General features: G+C 38.1%; 1 protein-coding gene across 2 annotated transcripts in view; it reads right to left on the bottom strand.

Moving 5' to 3' along the window:
* Nucleotides 1-17,651, bottom strand: part of COPB2 (COPI coat complex subunit beta 2) — a 29,959-nt gene that overhangs the window by 1,025 nt on the left and 11,283 nt on the right. The window contains exons 4-19 of one of the 2 annotated variants that reach the window (XM_045903670.3): nt 17,195-17,321; nt 16,172-16,320; nt 13,758-13,904; nt 12,803-12,902; nt 12,027-12,169; nt 11,583-11,782; nt 9,755-9,865; nt 7,774-7,862; nt 7,583-7,689; nt 6,332-6,475; nt 4,962-5,092; nt 4,372-4,579; nt 3,213-3,323; nt 1,814-2,028; nt 315-407; nt 42-222 (exon numbers count right to left, since the gene is read on the bottom strand). In XM_045903670.3, the coding sequence (XP_045759626.1) occupies nt 42-222; nt 315-407; nt 1,814-2,028; nt 3,213-3,323; nt 4,372-4,579; nt 4,962-5,092; nt 6,332-6,475; nt 7,583-7,689; nt 7,774-7,862; nt 9,755-9,865; nt 11,583-11,782; nt 12,027-12,169; nt 12,803-12,902; nt 13,758-13,904; nt 16,172-16,320; nt 17,195-17,321 (2,256 nt within the window). The remainder of the gene's footprint in view (nt 1-41; nt 223-314; nt 408-1,813; nt 2,029-3,212; nt 3,324-4,371; nt 4,580-4,961; nt 5,093-6,331; nt 6,476-7,582; nt 7,690-7,773; nt 7,863-9,754; nt 9,866-11,582; nt 11,783-12,026; nt 12,170-12,802; nt 12,903-13,757; nt 13,905-16,171; nt 16,321-17,194; nt 17,322-17,651) is intronic. The other variant, XM_064587164.1, reaches the window with a different exon arrangement.

Here is a 17,651-nt window from a genome sequence, read left to right as displayed (position 1 = left end):
TCTAGTCACAATAAATGAGGTCTGGTTGCCTGGAGACTCACTGTGACAAGTGGGTATTGCTTGGCTGGCCACAGATCAGCATGTGTTTCCTTCACCCATTCTTCCACAACAAAGGCTTCTTTTAATCCAGGAAAAAGGTTTTCATACTCCGTTGGATCGGCAAGGGATTCTGCTGCTTTCTGATTGACTTTTGAAAGATTTTCTCTCCAGAGTTTCACCACCCTATTGTAGAGAACATGGAACCAAAGGGAGACTGAGTAAGCATGCTCTAGTTTTTATCTGAAACATTTGTTCCTAAAACTAGAAGTCTGTACCTTGAAACCTGACTGGGTAAGTAAGTCCGGGCCAGGAAGGCAGCTTCTGGCAGTCGGCCAGTTCTGATCAAGAGTTCCAGGCAAGCATCAAGCCTAAAGATTAAAAAGGAGAGGCACTATTACCAAGAATAGGCAAAGAAATGTAGGTTTAGTGTTGCAAAATCAGTATTCTTTCCCCAACTTCCACACATGCAGCTCATTTCTGTCACTGAACCATTTACTTGTCATCACCAGTGTGTTTACAAAATCAAAGGATGCCATGAGCATGAAGGATAGGACAGGTTTGTGATCATTTTCAATCTCCTGATAACTTGTTTTAAACAACTCCTAAGAAGCAGCTAAGGGGGCTTTTCAAGACCAGCTAAGGCAGCTTAGACAAGCACGTTTTAAAGGCTTTCAGGAGATACAGGAGCAGAAACTCAGTTTCACAAGTGGGATCATCGAGGTCAGTGTCTCCAATGTGGGCTGTGCTGGCAACCCAGTGATGCCCAGCCAGAAAATGTCCTAGTATCTGTTTTCTTAATTTCAATTTTCTTTTTTTTCTAAGTTTGATTAAGTAGATAATGTGTTTTAGAATTCACAGGTTTTTTGGGTGAAAAAAAAGGATTTTGGGTTTTAGAAAGGTAATACAGTACATATACTACACATTACCTAACATCCTCAGCATCAAATAAAAGTCATAAACATTAATATTCTGCAATAACACATGAATACTAAATGTGATAAAATGAGTGGCATAAAAGCAACTAATAAAAATAGTACTTCAGGTCTTGCCATCAAATAAGTTATAAGAAACTATTTTCAGGACATTTTTTGGCTTTTAAATTACGGACCTATTCCTACAAGTATACAAATTTATAAATACATACAGAAACACACTGGGGTATACTAAGTTTCTGTAATAAAGTGTGAGGTTTAAAAACGTCACTAGGGCAAGGTTATTGAAGACTTTTGTTTTATTTCATAATATGGTCAACTAATGTTGAGATGATTTGGTTTGCACTAACTGCTAAACTTTTAGAATATATGATATTTTTATGCTTTACAATTGGACTCAGTTCTAGAACTACCTGACATCCTCAACCCCCTTTATTCTTGTCATGGACAGGTCAGAACTACCCAATTTGGGTAAAACTACCTGCCATTTGGGTACTACGGGAGCAGCACAATAGCTTCCTGCCGTGGTAAAATAAGATGGCTCAGCTAGGGAGAAGCAGGGCTTTTGAGGAAGGGGTTTAACATTTCTCAGTCCAAGCCTCCCTAAACAGCTCATTTTGCTCATTTAGACCAAATGTGTAAAGAGCATCCCTTGCTGAAGGCGAATGCCACCAAGGTAGCACTGTCCTCTGACTGCCCCACTAGCCAGGGGCTAGGCCAGAACTCTGTCCATTCTCTTTCCAGGTTCATTCTTCCTCTCTAAACCACCCTCAAAGTCAGTGCAGAAATCAGTGTTTTAAATTACTATGCCCGCCTCTCTTAGACCTAGGATAAATACTTACTTGCCCTGTAAAAAGTAGCTCATGAATGCCACGTTATTCTTGCCGTCTCTCTCTGCACCCTCTGCTAGTTTGTTCACCATACTAGCATTTCCGGAGGCAGTGGCCAAGAGCAACAGACCCCCATAATCCTGTGCATGGTGCAGGCACTCCTGGGCAAGGCCAAACTGACATTTACTGATGGCAAGTTCGGCGAGTTGTTTCCACTTTTGTTCTGACTGTTAAGAAAGAGTTTCCAAGTTAAAACATCTATGGAAATAAACATTTGAATTGTCAACATCAACACTCTTCGTTAACCTGAGTATTACGATGCTGACAATGGGAGGTATTTCATACATGTACTGAGCTGTGCCTATTAAGTTGTTCTATCAGTCAAAATAAGAATGGAATGAACAAAATGTGTAATGAGAAAATGGAAGTTATTCACATATACAAAATTAATTCAAACACAAATCAATTTTAATGATGCGTGTATAATCATCAACCCATTATATTTTGATTTTGTAATTACACAGTAAAACTAAAAGTAATACTATCTAATTGGAGTTTTAAGGTAATTAGATTGCAGTTACTTTAATACCATTTTTTGAAAGAGCAGAAAATTGCTTTTTATATCTTTAAATATTTAACAATATTATCTGTCATTTGCAGCTTCTCAGAAATCAAAATGCTACACATTTGGATGATCTTAACATAGCTGAAATTTATTTAGCACATCTGAAATGAATTTACCAATAAATGCTAGCCTTAAACCACAGCTGGGGGGCCCTCAATAGATAACAATTCATTAAAATGTCACTAAATTGTGTCAAAATATTAAAATCTTTCTTTAAAACCAACAACTTTCTCACTAGTTTGGGATACTGGCAAATTACTGCTTTGTCTGTCTGTACTCTTAGAGTTCCCAGACTACTATATCTAGTATCTTACATCTTCTCTTACAAAACAGATCTCGTATAAGCTATTGAAAACACTTTTTCTGGGCGCCTGGGTGGCTCAGTCGTTAAGTGTCTGCCTTCGCCTCAGGTCATGATCCCAGGGTCCTGGGATCGAGCCCCGCATCGGGCTCCCTGCTCCACAGGGAGCCTGCTTCTCCCTCTCCCACTCCCCCTGCTTGTGTTCCCTCTCTCGCTGTGTCTCTCTCTGTCAAATAAAAATCTTTAAAAAAAAACACCACTTTTTCTTAAATCAGAATACTAAGAATATATCTCCAATATATATAAGCCATTTAATTTACATAAAGACTAACAAAATGCATTTTTAAATGATCAAAGGCAATAATCTCACCAAAGAGTTACTGATTTGCATTTCAGAAAACTTTAATATGAGAACTTACACTAAACACAAAGAAGTACCTTCTAATCTTTGCATCAGTTATGAAAAATCATGACTTAGTACATACCTCTGCTTCTACTGCTAACTGGTATGCAATGTGCAGTTCTCCAAGCTGAAGAGCAAGTTCAAAGCGATGCTCTGGATCTGTGGATACTGTAAGAGCTTGCTGCTTGAAGCCCTAAACAGAGAAGAGATGTAACAGTGTATGTGCAGTCTGTATGTGAAGACAGAAAAATTAAGGAGTCATTCATTAAATTAATTGGTAAGAACAAACCAGCAGACAAAATTCAGTCCCACAATGCTGTTTTCTAAGCAGTAGGAGATAACTGGTGCTACACAAACTCATGTAAAACTAGTAAAATCAGAAATGCAAAAGCAAACCAATGTCAAAAAGAAAAGGATTTTGGAAAGTTGAGTGAATAAAAGCCATTTCAAAAGAAAGGCACAGTGGTCTAGACCTAGCTGTTCATAGTCTACTCACTAAGCTGGGCTTAGAGATCATCTAGTCTAGTCCCTCAAAGAAAATTAAGTCAAGGGCTCCTGGGTGGCTCAGTCATTAAGCTTCTGCCTTCAGCTCAGGTCATGATCCCAGGGTCCTGGGATCGAGCCCCGCATCGGGCTCCCTGCTCCACAGGGAGCCTGCTTCTCCCTCTCCCACTTCCCCTGCTTGTGTTCCCTCTCTCGCTGTGTCTCTCTTTGTCAAATAAATAAATAAAATCTTAAAAAAAAAAAAGAAATGAAAATACTGACAGAATGGAAAAGAAGTCTACAGAAAGAAGAGACTGATAATTGCTTCAAACATTTAAAGAAAGTACTAAGAGTTGCAGCCCCTGGGTGGCTCAATCAGTTGGCCATCTGGCTCTTGCTTTTGGCTCAGATCATGGTCTCAGGACTGTGGGACTGAGCCCTGCATGAGGATCTGGCTAAGCGTGGAGTCTGCTTAGGATTCTCTCTCTCCTCCCTCTCCCTATGTGCGCGCATTCTCTCTGTCAAATAAATAAAATCTTTAAAAAAAAAAAAAAAAAAAAGAAGGTACTGGGGCATTAAGAAAGGACAAGGAAGAGTCTAATAAGTGACTTAAGTTTACAGGAGAAATTCCATTGCCATTAAGCGGCAATAAAGAAATAGTTTTCCAATCTATACTAACATTCTTTTAAATTGGTTAAAAAAAAAAAACCCAAAAAGAAAAGAAGCAAACAAATAAAAAAACAGACCAAAAAACTTACCTGCTTTTCTAGAAAGTGTGCAACTCTGGTCCTCTGTTCTTTTGGAATGGTAGGAAGAACCTTATCAGCCATGCTGAAGTCCCTTCTCATGACAGCTGTCTGGTATTCCAGCACTGAAACCAGCAGAGAATAGCTAACGATGTTCAGTTCTTTATCCCCCAGATAAAGCCTGTTGTCTTTAGGAATATAGCCCAGGAGATACATTGTCCTATAACAGAAATAGAAACTAATTTAGGAGTAGGCCCAAATCAGTAGGTAAACACACACACACACACACACCCTGCCTCGTGCACACACACACACCCTGCCTCGTATACACACACACACACACACACACACCCACCCACCCACCCACCCTGTCTCGTGCTCAAATAGAAACTAATTTAGGAGTAGGCCCAAATCACCACACCTGCCTCTTGCTCAAAATCTTTCCACTTTGATGCAATTTTGATCAACAATAGCCAACCTACTAAAACTATACACTGAAAAATCAAGCCTATCAGTGCTACAAGCCAGCAAGAGGTTTTGTTTAAAAAGCATAATTCTAAATTTAGGATGCCTGAGACAAAAGCAAAACAATACTCAGTTACCTATCCAAGTGGGCAATGGTGACTATTTCTCCTCCAACATAATAATTTAATCTGTTCACAGAACTTGTGTAAATGAAGCAATCGCCTACCCACAGCCCTGTTTTTACAATTTCCTGAATCTCACCAAGAACCTGCAGAGAGAAAATAGTCTATTATTACCTTATTAAGTATTAGAAATCCTGTCAAAAACAAAAACTGAGTATGATTGGGGGTGATAAGGTAGAATAAGGAATGCAAAGTAAAATCCTACTTCAAGAAAGAAAATATTTCCATATATATACAATGGAATATTATGCAGCCATAAAAAGGAATGAGATCTTGCCATTTGCAACGACGTGGATGGAACTGGAGGGTGTTATGCTAAGTGAAATAAGTCAATCAGAGAAAGACATGTATCATATGACCTCACTGATACGAGGAATTCTTAATCTCAGGAAACAAATTGAGGGCTGCTGGAGTGGGGCGGGGTGGGAGGGATGGGGTGGCTGGGTGATAGACACTGGGGAGGGTATGTGCTATGGTGAACGCTGTGAATTGTGCAAGACTGTTGAATCACAGACCTGTACCTCTGAAACAAATAATTCAATATATGTTAAGAAAAAAAAAAGAAGATAGCAGGAGGGGAAAAATGAAGGGGGGGACATCGGAGGGGGAGACGAACCATGAGAGACGATGGACTCTGAAAAACAAACTGAGGGTCCTAGAGGGGAGGAGGGTAGGGGGATGGATTAGCCTGGTGATGGGTATTAAAGAGGGCACGTACTGCATGGAGCACTGGGTGTTATGCACAAACAATGAATCATGGAACACTACATCAAAAACTAAAGATGTAATGTATGGTGATTACCATAACAATAAAAAAAGAAAGAAAATATTTCCTTGGAATTTCTATCTTCTTTCTCTATTTAAAAACAGATTCCTGGCTGAGTATATCTGTAATGCAGAATCTCACTGCTGCATCAGAGCTGTGATCTAAAAAGTGGTGATCTAAACTCACACACGTGAAACTGGAAAAGGAGGTATTTCATAAAATCTTCCAGGACCATCTCCACAATAGATGATTTAACTTTACCATCTGAAAGCGTGTAAATCACTCTGGGTAAACTGTCTGAAGACCAAACACCTTCTAATTTCCTTATTGAAAGATATCAAAATGAATCTAAAGACTTCCTAAAATCAAAAGTACAAATTTCTTTTAAACATACATACTTTCAAACTCTGATCTTTCAGTCAAGACTTTAATTTTTAGATTTCACTGGAATTCCTTAAATGTTTACTTTCCCTAAACTTAACTTATTAAAATCAGTGAAGTTCTGTTATACGAATACAAATCATTTAAAAACAAAGCTGAAGTTGTGTTGGTCAATTACCTCAAAGGCATCTTCAATGCCATCTTCAGTAACTCCCTCATGTGTTTCCTGTGCAGCCAAGACTTTTTCCGACAGGTATTTCAAGATAAAAAATGACTCCTCAGTGGCAATACAGACCAGCTCTCCAGAGTCAGACCAGAAAATCTACAACATGGCAAACAAAACACAATGTCGAATTTCTGAGTGGTATGACAAACTGCATACACTTTGTTTCTAACATTTGTCTTCTTATGTTAGGATAATAAGTATGCATTTAACAATTTTATGTAGTGCATAGTGTGTATATGTAGATACACACACACACACATATGTACGTATGTGTATGTATGTATTTGGAGGGTGGACAGGGCAGTGCCTCACTATTTAGCCTAGAAATGGAAAGACCCAAGGGAGACAGACAGGAAGGAAAGCTGTCAGTACGTGCTGTAATTTAGGAGCAGCAGCGTAGTCCCTATTGCTCTAGAAAAGTGTTTTTCAGCCTTTTTTTTTTCATTATCACGCCCACCCAGGAACCATTTTAGACATTTTTTTCCTCACCTCTCCTATAAAACTTTAATACCATGGATACTATATATATATATACGTATGTACATATGCTTATACATATGTAACACATATACATACACATATGGTGTATATATATATATATACATATAGATATGCTTTATAGATAAAGAGTGAATTTTCCTCACCCTCAGTAACCAATTTTTGCCCCATTGGGGCACTAGTGCCCACTCAGACTGCACGTTGTAAAAGACACAACCAGGACCCTAGGGAGGTGGATTTGTCTCCAAAGAATTTTGTTACAATGAAAACGGTCAAAGAAGCAGGTAGTTCCAAAGGGAGAAAACTCTGTCACTGGAGACATTTACCTGAAGTTTAAACAGCCATCGTCTGGTAAAGTATGAGAAGGCTTTCTGAATGGTATGGGAGCTCCTAGGCCTTTCCAAGTTAAGAGCTCCCTGACTTCCTGTCTTCAAAGCATACTTTTTATATTCTGTCAAACGCCATTTAAAACATGAATAGCACTTCGCATTTGTATAGCTTCTGATGCTTTTCAAAATACCCAATGTCTACTGCCTCACTCATATACTACAATTCTGATTTTCTAAGCAATCTTGAAGTAAATGGTATTGTGTCCAACACAGTGGAACCGGGACAGCTGGGTACAAGGACATTTCTCTGCCTCAGGGACCCAGAGCTCCTCACAAAGGTGCACATTCCAAAAGTAACAATGGAGGGAAAACTCACGTGTTTGGGCTGAATTTCAATTCTGCGTATGAGTTCTGTATTGTCCCAGTCATAGAAAGCTAAGCCATTTACAGATCTGACTCCCAGTAAGAAGCCTCCATAAATACCTAAAAAGAAAAAAGATTTTGGCTGAGATGTTTCTGAGCCACTGCAAAACTTCTAAAATTGTGTCATAAATAAATAGCACTCACTTTCAGCTCCAAAATCTGGTTTAAATGATTTTTTTTCCTTAAAGTTCTTAAATATCTTTACAACACTGTTGCTCTCTCTAATTGCATATCTGGGGGGAAAAGAAGGGAAAACATAGCATATTATATACCAAACCATACTTGCATCAAATGTTAGAAATATTTTCAAATGTATCTGAGTAATGAATTATGGGTTTTACACTATTACACACATTATTAGGGTTTACAAACATCTTAGAAACTGAGAAAGACCCACCATCCCTCAAAAGGTGAGTGATTAAATCAACTATGGTATATTCATACAGTGGAACACTACTCTGCAAAACGGGACCAACTACTGATTCACGCAACAATAAGGATGAATCTCAGAAACATTATGCTGAGCAAAAGAAGCCGGACACAAGAGTGGATACTGTAGGACTCCATTTATATTAAACTCTAAGACAAATCTAATCCACATGGTGACAAAAAGCAAATCAGTGTTTGCAGCCAAGGAAATGACTGTTAAGGGAAAACAAAGGGATTTTCTGAGGATGACAGAAATGTTGTCTTGACTGTGCTAGTAGTTACAGATTGTATATATTTGCCTAAATTCACTGAAATGTACATTTAAAATAGTGCATTTAATTTTGTATAAATTACAACTCAATAAAGGTGACTTAAAAATAAAAACTTTTATATGTGGCTCAGCCATTTTTGGCAACAATTTAGAACATTGTGTATATTCAGGCCTCCTGAAAAGAGGGACTGTGGCTGTTGCTGGATAATCAAGAGTATTTAAGGAGGTGATCTGATGAGCATTCCTATCAAGATAGGAAAGATGCTGAATAGGGCCTTAGCTGGATAAAGCTAAAAAAAAAAAAAAAGCAAATTATCAAAACAGAGGTATGTTAAGAGTGATAAGGCAATCCATGAACTATAATTTTTTTTTAAAAAGATATCAAAGTACATTTTAGTATTTGGAACTGCATGTATGAATGTATTTAGGAAATTTATGAAAAGATCGAAACAAATTCTTATCTCTCAGTATATCTTGTTAAAAAATTTAAAAACATGCACCTTATATGCAAAACTGAGGCTCAGGTTACTTACTATTGAAGGCAGGGGCAATACAAAATATGGAGGAAACAAAACTAAGAAAAATGAAGATGTAATTCATTTGTGTGGTCACAAAAAACCAAAGCCCCAATATTTTATATTACACGCACCAAAAAGGAATCAAGAAGGAACCACTCGGTAACCAGTACCTACTATAAAGAATTATAAAGAATTAGCACCTAGTATGATAATTCAGAGTTAAATGATTTTTCCTCTTTTTAATGAGAGTATTTTATGAATACTCTTAAATTCAGACAGAATTTGTTTTAAGAATGGGGGTTGGGTAATATCACAGAAAATGAGTTTTAAAAAAGATTCAATGAAATTCTCATCAAGATGACATCAGACCGGGTGCCTGGGTGGCTCAGTTGGTTAAGCAACTGCCTTCGGCTCAGGTCATGATCCCGGAGTCCCAGGACTGAGTTCCGCATCGGGCTCCCTGCTCGGCAGGGAGTCTGCTTCTCCCTCTGACCCTCTTCCCTCTCACGTTCTCTCTCTCTCAAGTAAATAAATAAAATCTTAAAAAAAAAAAAAAGACATCAGACCGCACTCTCTCCCAGTTGGCTTAGGACTTGGCAGCACCTCAGGACACAGGTCACAGGGAGTGCCTACTTTGTCTTGAGCCCATCCATAAGCACCAGGCCCTGCCACAGGCTCCAGCAAGGAAATGGGTGCTGGGCCCCCAGTTTCATGGGATTATTAGATGAGCTGGAGTGAATTTGCTGAATACGGAATACAGAGAGGGCAAAGGTAGCGCTGGTGAGAACTGTCCTTGAACACGAAGAAGCACAGCCAACACTGAGCCTTCGGAACATGTTTCATACAGCTGCACATAGATCACCCATCTGCAATCAGGGCCAGCTGGATAGCACAAGCCAAAACTTACTCTGAAGAATCGTGGGCCCATGCAAACTCCTGAGCAGACCCAAAGCTCTTGTTTCTCAATGCCATTGCTGTGTAGATGATATACTCACCATCACCACACACCACAACAAACCTGGAAATTATGGAAGCCAGGGAGAGAAGTAGGACCAATGAAATGTGGAAGTTATGAAATAATGCTTCATCTTCATAATAAAATACTTCTAATAACAAATGCTACTTCAGTTGACTATTACAATTGAATCTAGTATCTTTTAAAGTTACACAATTCTTCAAACACAGAGCAAGACATAAATATTCTACCCAACAATTCCAAAAACATAAAGATGGGGTTTTGCTGAAAATCTTATTGCAGTGGCTTTCTCTTATAAACAAAGGAGACTTGGGGCAGGAAGATAAGAATGGCTGGAGATGCACAGGGGCCAAGATTCTAATAATCCAGGGGCACCTGGGTGGCTCAGTCATTAAGCATCTGCCTTTGGCTCAGGTCATGATCTCAGGTCCTGGGAACAAGCCCCGCATCAGACTCCTGGCTCCGTGGGAAGCCTGCTTCTCCCTCTCCCACTCCCCCTGCTTGTGTTCCCTCTCTCACTGTGTCTCTCTCTGTCAGAAAATAAATAAAAAATCTAAAAAAAAAAAAAAAAAAAAGATTCTAATAATCCAACTAATTTTTAAGGGGGAGGGGCAGAGAGAGAATCTTAAGCAGACTCCACACCTAGCATGGAGCCCGATGTGGGGCTCAGGCTCATAACCCTGAGATCATGACCTGTGTCAAAATCAAGAGTCAGACACTTAACTGACTGTGCCACCTAGGCACCCCTTGACTGGTATTTGTTGAGCACCAAGATGCCTAGCACTTTGCTCATTACATTTACACCATAAGAGGGTGCTGCTTTGGGGTACCTGGTGGCTCAGTCAGTTAAGTGTCTGCCTTCGGCTCAGGTCATGATCCAGGGTCCTGGGGTCCTGCATTGGGCTCCCTGCTCAGTGGGGAGCCTGCTTCTCCCTCTCCCTCTGCCTGCCTCTCCCCCTGCTTGTGCTCTCTCTCTCTGATAAATAATTAAAATCTTTTAATTTTTTATATATTGTATTGGCTGCTATTAGATTGCCAATAGTAAAATGCAAAACTTGCAGCAAAAAATATGTTTTATGACATTAAGTGAAAAAATATATAATGCATTCTTAATCTTCCTAAGAAAATTATATTACAAGTAACTATGGATATCATTTACTGAACAAATAGTACATTTGGTTTACACAGCCTGTCTTTTTCAATACTCAGCACAGAATTATAAGATGCCCACATCTACTGTAAAGTAACTTTTAAAGGTGCACGGGTTTAAACTCATGCTTGAAACTCAAGATGTTTGGTGCTTTCTAAATCTTAAGAAACAAAAATGATGGTTCAAATTACAAATAAGAAGCAGAATTATTACCAATCTCCCAGTTTTTTCAAAGGACATTTACTTACTTCAGAGTCACCTTTTCGTCTTTTAAGTTAGCAAGTATTTAGAGCACCTACTGAGTCTCAGGGTAAGATATGATACCTGCCCTCAAAGGAGAACACAAACCCAGTACATTTAAAATGAATAAATACAAAACTATTTAACTGTTCAAAATTGTGTGGTGGGACAAAACCAGAAAGGCAAATATGCTTTCACCTTGCATGCCAACTCGATCAACTGGCATGCTGCCTGCAGCTGTGTTGAGGATTCCAGGGCAAAAGCTCATGAGGGAAGCCCACCACAGAATAAAAGTGGTATACACTGTGGATATGCAAACCCTGCTCTAACATACAAAGACGCTCAGGAGAGATTCTGGCGTTGGCTTACCGCCCGTTAGGATTGTGCTGAATAGTCTGGGGGTATATTTCACAACTGCCCATATCCTTGACGGCTAGTGGCAGTCTTTCTCCATCTTTAATTTCAGCATCTCCCATTGCTTTCAGGTTGGCTTGCTGGACTTCTGAATGCTTGGCCCAAATTATCTTTCCATTGGCATCCATGGACATGGCAGGTTCCTCCCGACCAAGCTGGAAGAATGACAAATGGCTTTTAGCAATAAAAGAAAACAAAACCGCAAAATAAACATTTTCTATTTTCATTTAACAGAAGGCTCCTTTCTTCCACTTTAAATCTCTAGTGCTTAATCTCTTGTGCTTAACGAAAGAAGAGCCAGTGTAATAAAATTGGCGACTTAGAAGATGACTGTACTAAGATACAAGGAAAACTGCTTCCACTATGTTCATTTATTCAGAGAGTATAATTAGAGATTACCTTAACAATGATGCTCCCTTCGTCGTAGCCCAAAGCGACATTGTTGGACCCTCTCAGACTGGCCACACACCACACCCTCTCCATTCCATAATTCAACGTGCTCTCAAGGCGGTACGTGCTTGAATGCCAAATACGCACGGTTCCTAAAAAGAACAATGTGAACACTCCCTTTTAATTTGAACATCTAACAATGAACTGTGTCAGGTGAACCGGCCATAGGGAAGTCTTTTTTTATTAGCTTCCTGGCAGCTTAATTTTTTGATCTACAGGTGATTTTATAAAGCAACATAAATAAATTAATAGAAAACTATAAGAAACTAAGAAATGTGATTTTCCATGTAAAATAATGAATTTCCTCAGCACAGCACCTACTAGGTACCTGCAGATGCTTTACACACGATCTTTTCTTTTCACTATAATCCTATGAGGTGGATATATGTCTGTTCCCATTTCATAATCTGCCTAAACCACATACGCATGAAGTGGAAGCACCTGAATATGACCCCAGGTTTTTAGACTCCAAAGCACCGACAGGCTTTTTCACAGTTTTTCTCTAGGACTTCTGGGTGTCCTCTTATTTAATAGTCAAAACACATTAGGATGATGATGATGATGAAGATAACAATGCCCCTTCGCTCTCTTACAGCTCAAGTATTCTACTCTAATAAAAAGAGCAAAATTCTCAGAAACCTCCAATTACAATGGAGGGCACTACCTGGCTTAAATATCCACTTAGTAATTACAAGCACAGGAATAAACATACATTTCGAACTTACCATCTTCTGAACCTGTGATGATGATTGGCAACTCAGGATGAAAACTGGCACAAGACACATTTTGGGCATGTCCCTCCAGTGTCTGTACACATGTTTTATTCTGTAATCAAGACACAGAAAATACATATATTTTTTTTTAGTGAAAAACAAGTAACTCATCCTTAATTTTTCCAGTGCACAGATACATTATAAATGAGAGTGATTATTGCAACTAAATAATTTTCGATACAGAAATTTTTGAAACACAATTATCTTATCTGCATATTTTCTCTAATTCTTTAATAATATAGGGAAATGTAATTGTAACTATCACATTTAAAGAAGAAAACACACACACCTCAAAAGATCTGGTTTTCATATGAATATTTTCTCTCCCAAACTTCTAAGATAGTATCTTTAATAATTTTATTCTGTACTTAAACACAAATTTGAATAAGCCTCTAAGTAACACTGGTTTTCTAGGCCTCATTTTATTAACTGTTTATGGAAATTCTGATGTGAGAAACAGAAAACAGAAACTCAATCTGTCTCTGAGAGAGAAAAAGCATAGTAACAAGAAGTCATAACTAGGTTTACAAAACCTATGTGCCAAAATGTCTGTACCATGGCTGTGTCATGATAGTACTCATTTATCTGCTAGTTTTCAAATATAGACAGAAGTCTACCAGTGAGAATACTAGAGGGTATAATACTTCATTTTAGTCAAAATGTTTAAATTTCTAATTTCTACTATTGAGTGAAAAATAAACATAATGGCGTTTTATTTTAAAATCTTGATAAGCATTTGTTTTCATTTTTATGGAGAACTCTGGGACTACTATTTAGAGGCAAATACTGAAGCCTTAAGTTATTATGCTTTGAACAGAGTTCAATAACCCAAGTTTTAACTGTCCTGTAAGAAACAGTGAAATCCATGTCTAACATATGACAAAGTAACATTATGAAAAAACTGTACCTGATAGTCCCATATTTTAACAAGACGGTCATCTGCACCTGAAATGAGGTATGGTTTGTCGCCACCACTGTAGTAATCGATGCAATTCACGCCTTTCTCATGTCCCTCCAGAGTGAAGTTTGGTGAGGAAGAACCCAACTGCCACACCTTTAGAGAGCAACAGCATCTGCCCATCAGTAAGGTGCCTTGCTTTTCAGAAGGCAGCTCCACCACACTTCTGACATATAAAGTGCCAAAGCCCAGGAGAGGAAAACTAAAGAATGTACATTTTTTTTTTCACCCATTTATTTCTGTTCTTTCTCACTTTACTTGACTTTCCAGGGGGCAGAATAACTATGGTGTTCTCTGAAAATGCCAATTTCCAGGCTTTATCCCTAGAGATTTCTCTTTATTTTTAAATTTTTAACATTTTTATTTTTAAAAGAATAAAAAATTAAAAAATTAAAAAAATTTATATTTAAAATTTTTAAAGAGATTTTTAATAGACACCCCAGTGATCCACAGGCTATAGTCTAAAGAACAATACTTTAGGGGTAAGAAATGATTTTATGAGAATTTTAATATAAAGATAATGAAAGTGGGTTTAGTAAGGTATATTAAAAAGAGAAAATGACCACGTAACTAAAAAATGTAAAGTATGGAAAAGCAGTCAAACATTACCACAGCACTAGTATTGAGCTTTAACTTTACAAATAATTATTGAGCACCTCCTACATAGGAGGCCCTCTGGGAAGTATAAAGATGCATAAACAAATGTAAATACTTCAGTAAATACCTACTATATACAACAAACTTTACTAGAGCCAAAGATAAGACAATTTATGGTCTCAAGATACACCTTTTAGTGAAGAAAGTTGGAAACTAATTTCAAAGTTTCCAACCTATGTCAAAAGCAAGGACAATCCAGCAAAATGGAAAAAAAGTACGGTCAAAACCCTAACAGATTTAGACAGATATCATTTAATACTAAATTATCAGACAAATAACATATAACATTTTATATTAATTAAAAGAATGTTATAAGATGTAAGCATACACACGTAAGCAAACGTTAATGCAATATACCATTTTAAATCTATGTATACAGAGACATTTTAAGTATTGTAATGGAAAAGGGAGTATGACTACACTCACGCAACATGTATTAAGTGTTTAGTACAAGCAAGGTATTGTATTGCTTGCTACCGAGTATTTGTTTGAGGAAGTGGGGGGTGACACCCAGTTTCTGCCCCAAACATCAACATTTTGGGAGATAAAACATTTCTGGAGACACATCAGTTATCATTCAAAACGAAGGGAATAGAGACACATAGGAATGGAAGGAATGGGATGAGCATGATTGGCTCTGTCTAGAGGTGAAATGGATGTCTGAAGAGAGCCTCTCAGAGTAAGTAATTGTGCTAACAAGCCTTGAAAGGTGAGTAGTTCTCCAGAGGGAAAAAAGTAAAAAGGGAGAATAAACAGTATTGCAAGCAGAGTTAACAGTTGAATGAGGTTTTATGAGCATTCATGGCATCTCTAGAGAATGGTGGATAGACCAGGGTTATAGGAGATATCTCATAATATTAGCTGTGACTAGTCTTGGAAACCCTCATATTTAACAGTAAGGTAGTGGAACTTTATCCTTAGATTGGGAAAAGAAAGGTGAAATCCATGTTTTAGAAAGATACCTAGCAGCAGTACAAAGAAATGCAGTAAGGAAAAGAGAATGGAGGTAGAGGAAATTTTAATGTAAATCATTAATAATCAGCAGATGTCAACAATGAATACACTGAAAGGAAACAGGAAATAGAGGAAATACACAAAAAGGAGAGGAAACAGAAGTAAGAGGACATACTGGCATCTTTCTTATTCTGGGTTTACAGTAGTTTAAAAGTCTTATAATATATTGCTTTGACATGGAAAAACACTCCTCCCATTAAGAGCATCAAGTTGCCACAATATTTTTCTAAACAGAGTATGTCCCTTTGGACCAAAGTGAGAAGTCCTTGGTTTCACTCATATCTGGAACATAAGGAATAGCACGGAGGACCACAGGGGAAGGGAGGGAAAACTGAATGGGAAAAAAATCAGAGAGGGAGACAAACCATGAGAGACTCTGGACTCCAGGAAACTGAGGGTTACAGAAGGGAGGGGAGTGGGGGGATGGGGTAACCAAGTGATGGGTATTAAGGAGGGCACGTGTCATGATGAGCACTGGGTGTTATACGCAACTAATGAATCGTTGAACACTACATCAAAATCTAATGATGTACTATACATTGGCTAACAAAGTGAGAAGTCCTATTTTGATTTCAATATGAGCTTCTAAGAGAAACTTCTAAGCAAGAATAACTTTCTGGGCAGCCAGTAGTAAAATATCTAAAACAACTATATTTCACCATTAAAACAGATACAAATAGTAGACACCCTACCTTGATGGTCCTGTCCAAAGATGCACTGGCAAACTGATTGTTATCTTTAGGATTGATCACAATCTGCATAACATAATGGGTGTGGCCTTCAAACACTTGTGAGCAGGACCATTTTTTATCCCAGTCCCAGAGCTTAATAAGCATGTCATCTAGGTGAAAAGAAAGTCTCAAGTTAGTTGTCATTTATATTTCTTTCATTCAGAACTAAGATGCAGTCTTTGTGCCTAAAGGCAGCAAATCTGAGAGAAATCATACATTCCATGACTTAAAGAAATAGAATCAGAACTGAACAGATTTTCAAAATCCTTATTTATCCTAAGAATAAACTTAACTCTCTACAGAAGAGTGGAGATAAAATAGAAAAATTACTACTAGCAAATACAAAAATTTCATGAAAAATTTTAAAAAAGACTCAGTGGGCTTTACAGAATTACAGAAGAGTAACACAAGTTTGATTAGAATCTAAGTATGACTGAATAATGATGGCAGTGACTAGGGAATAAGCATTCCTCTTATCAAAATGGTAAAAAAAAAAAAAAAAAAAAGCTTTGAATTACTTCTCAATTTTAACTTAAAAATGTTTCAAAGAGCTATTACCAAATCAGTGCAACTTGTTTTAATTACCCTCCAAAAGCAAAAGTCCACTGTTTTAGATATAATACCAAGGAGCAAACTAGCCTGAATGTAAAGATAAAACTGACAAGGGTATGCAGCAATCTGGCAAAAACTCACCCACCAGCATGCAAATTAGCTTTCTGTTCAGCAGATGTTTAATCATCTAGACCTTCAGGCCTTCCCTGGCAGGAACCGGAGCACAACTGCTATACAAATCCCAAGTACAGTTGATATTTCATTAAATACGAAAGCAAGCAGCATTGATAGCACGATAATGGATGTACGTAGTTTAAAGGCTGCTTGGAATTAGAATCCTACATGTAACAGCAGAGAAAGAACTGCAAGTCCCACTGAATGAAAATGAATTACTCAAAGGGATGCACGTGACCAAAAGGAGTCATCTCTTACCGCTGCTAGTCAGAATAAAAGGCTGGGTTGGATGAACAGCAATACAGCGAATGTAGTCTGAATGTGCTTCAAACATATGAACTCTCTCCAGAGTATTGTAATTGAACACTCTAATCTGCATGTCATCCTAGAAATGGAAATTCAGAAATCAGCACTGTTGCTATAAAGTAAACTGTGCAAAATAGTGTAGGGGCGCCTGGGTGGCTCAGTCAGTCAGGTGTCCGACTTTTGATTTCAGCTCAGGCGGTGACCTCAGGGTCCTGGTATGGAGCCCCACATGGGCCTCTGCACTCAGCAGGGAGTATGCCTCTACCTCTCCCTCTGCCTTGCCCCTCACTTTCTCTAAAAATAAATAAATCTTAAAAAAAAAGTGTACTATAGGCTCAAGGTATAAAGTCCATGCTTCAAAACATTACACTAATGAACAAATCAAGAATCAAAATCATTCACATAATCA

Source organism: Mirounga angustirostris, unplaced genomic scaffold (genome assembly GCF_029215605.1).
Source record: "Mirounga angustirostris isolate CCGP_5_RB_7025 unplaced genomic scaffold, mMirAng1.0.hap1 SCAF_1, whole genome shotgun sequence".
NCBI lineage: Eukaryota > Metazoa > Chordata > Mammalia > Carnivora > Phocidae > Mirounga > Mirounga angustirostris.
This window is presented reverse-complemented; position numbering and strand designations above follow the sequence as displayed.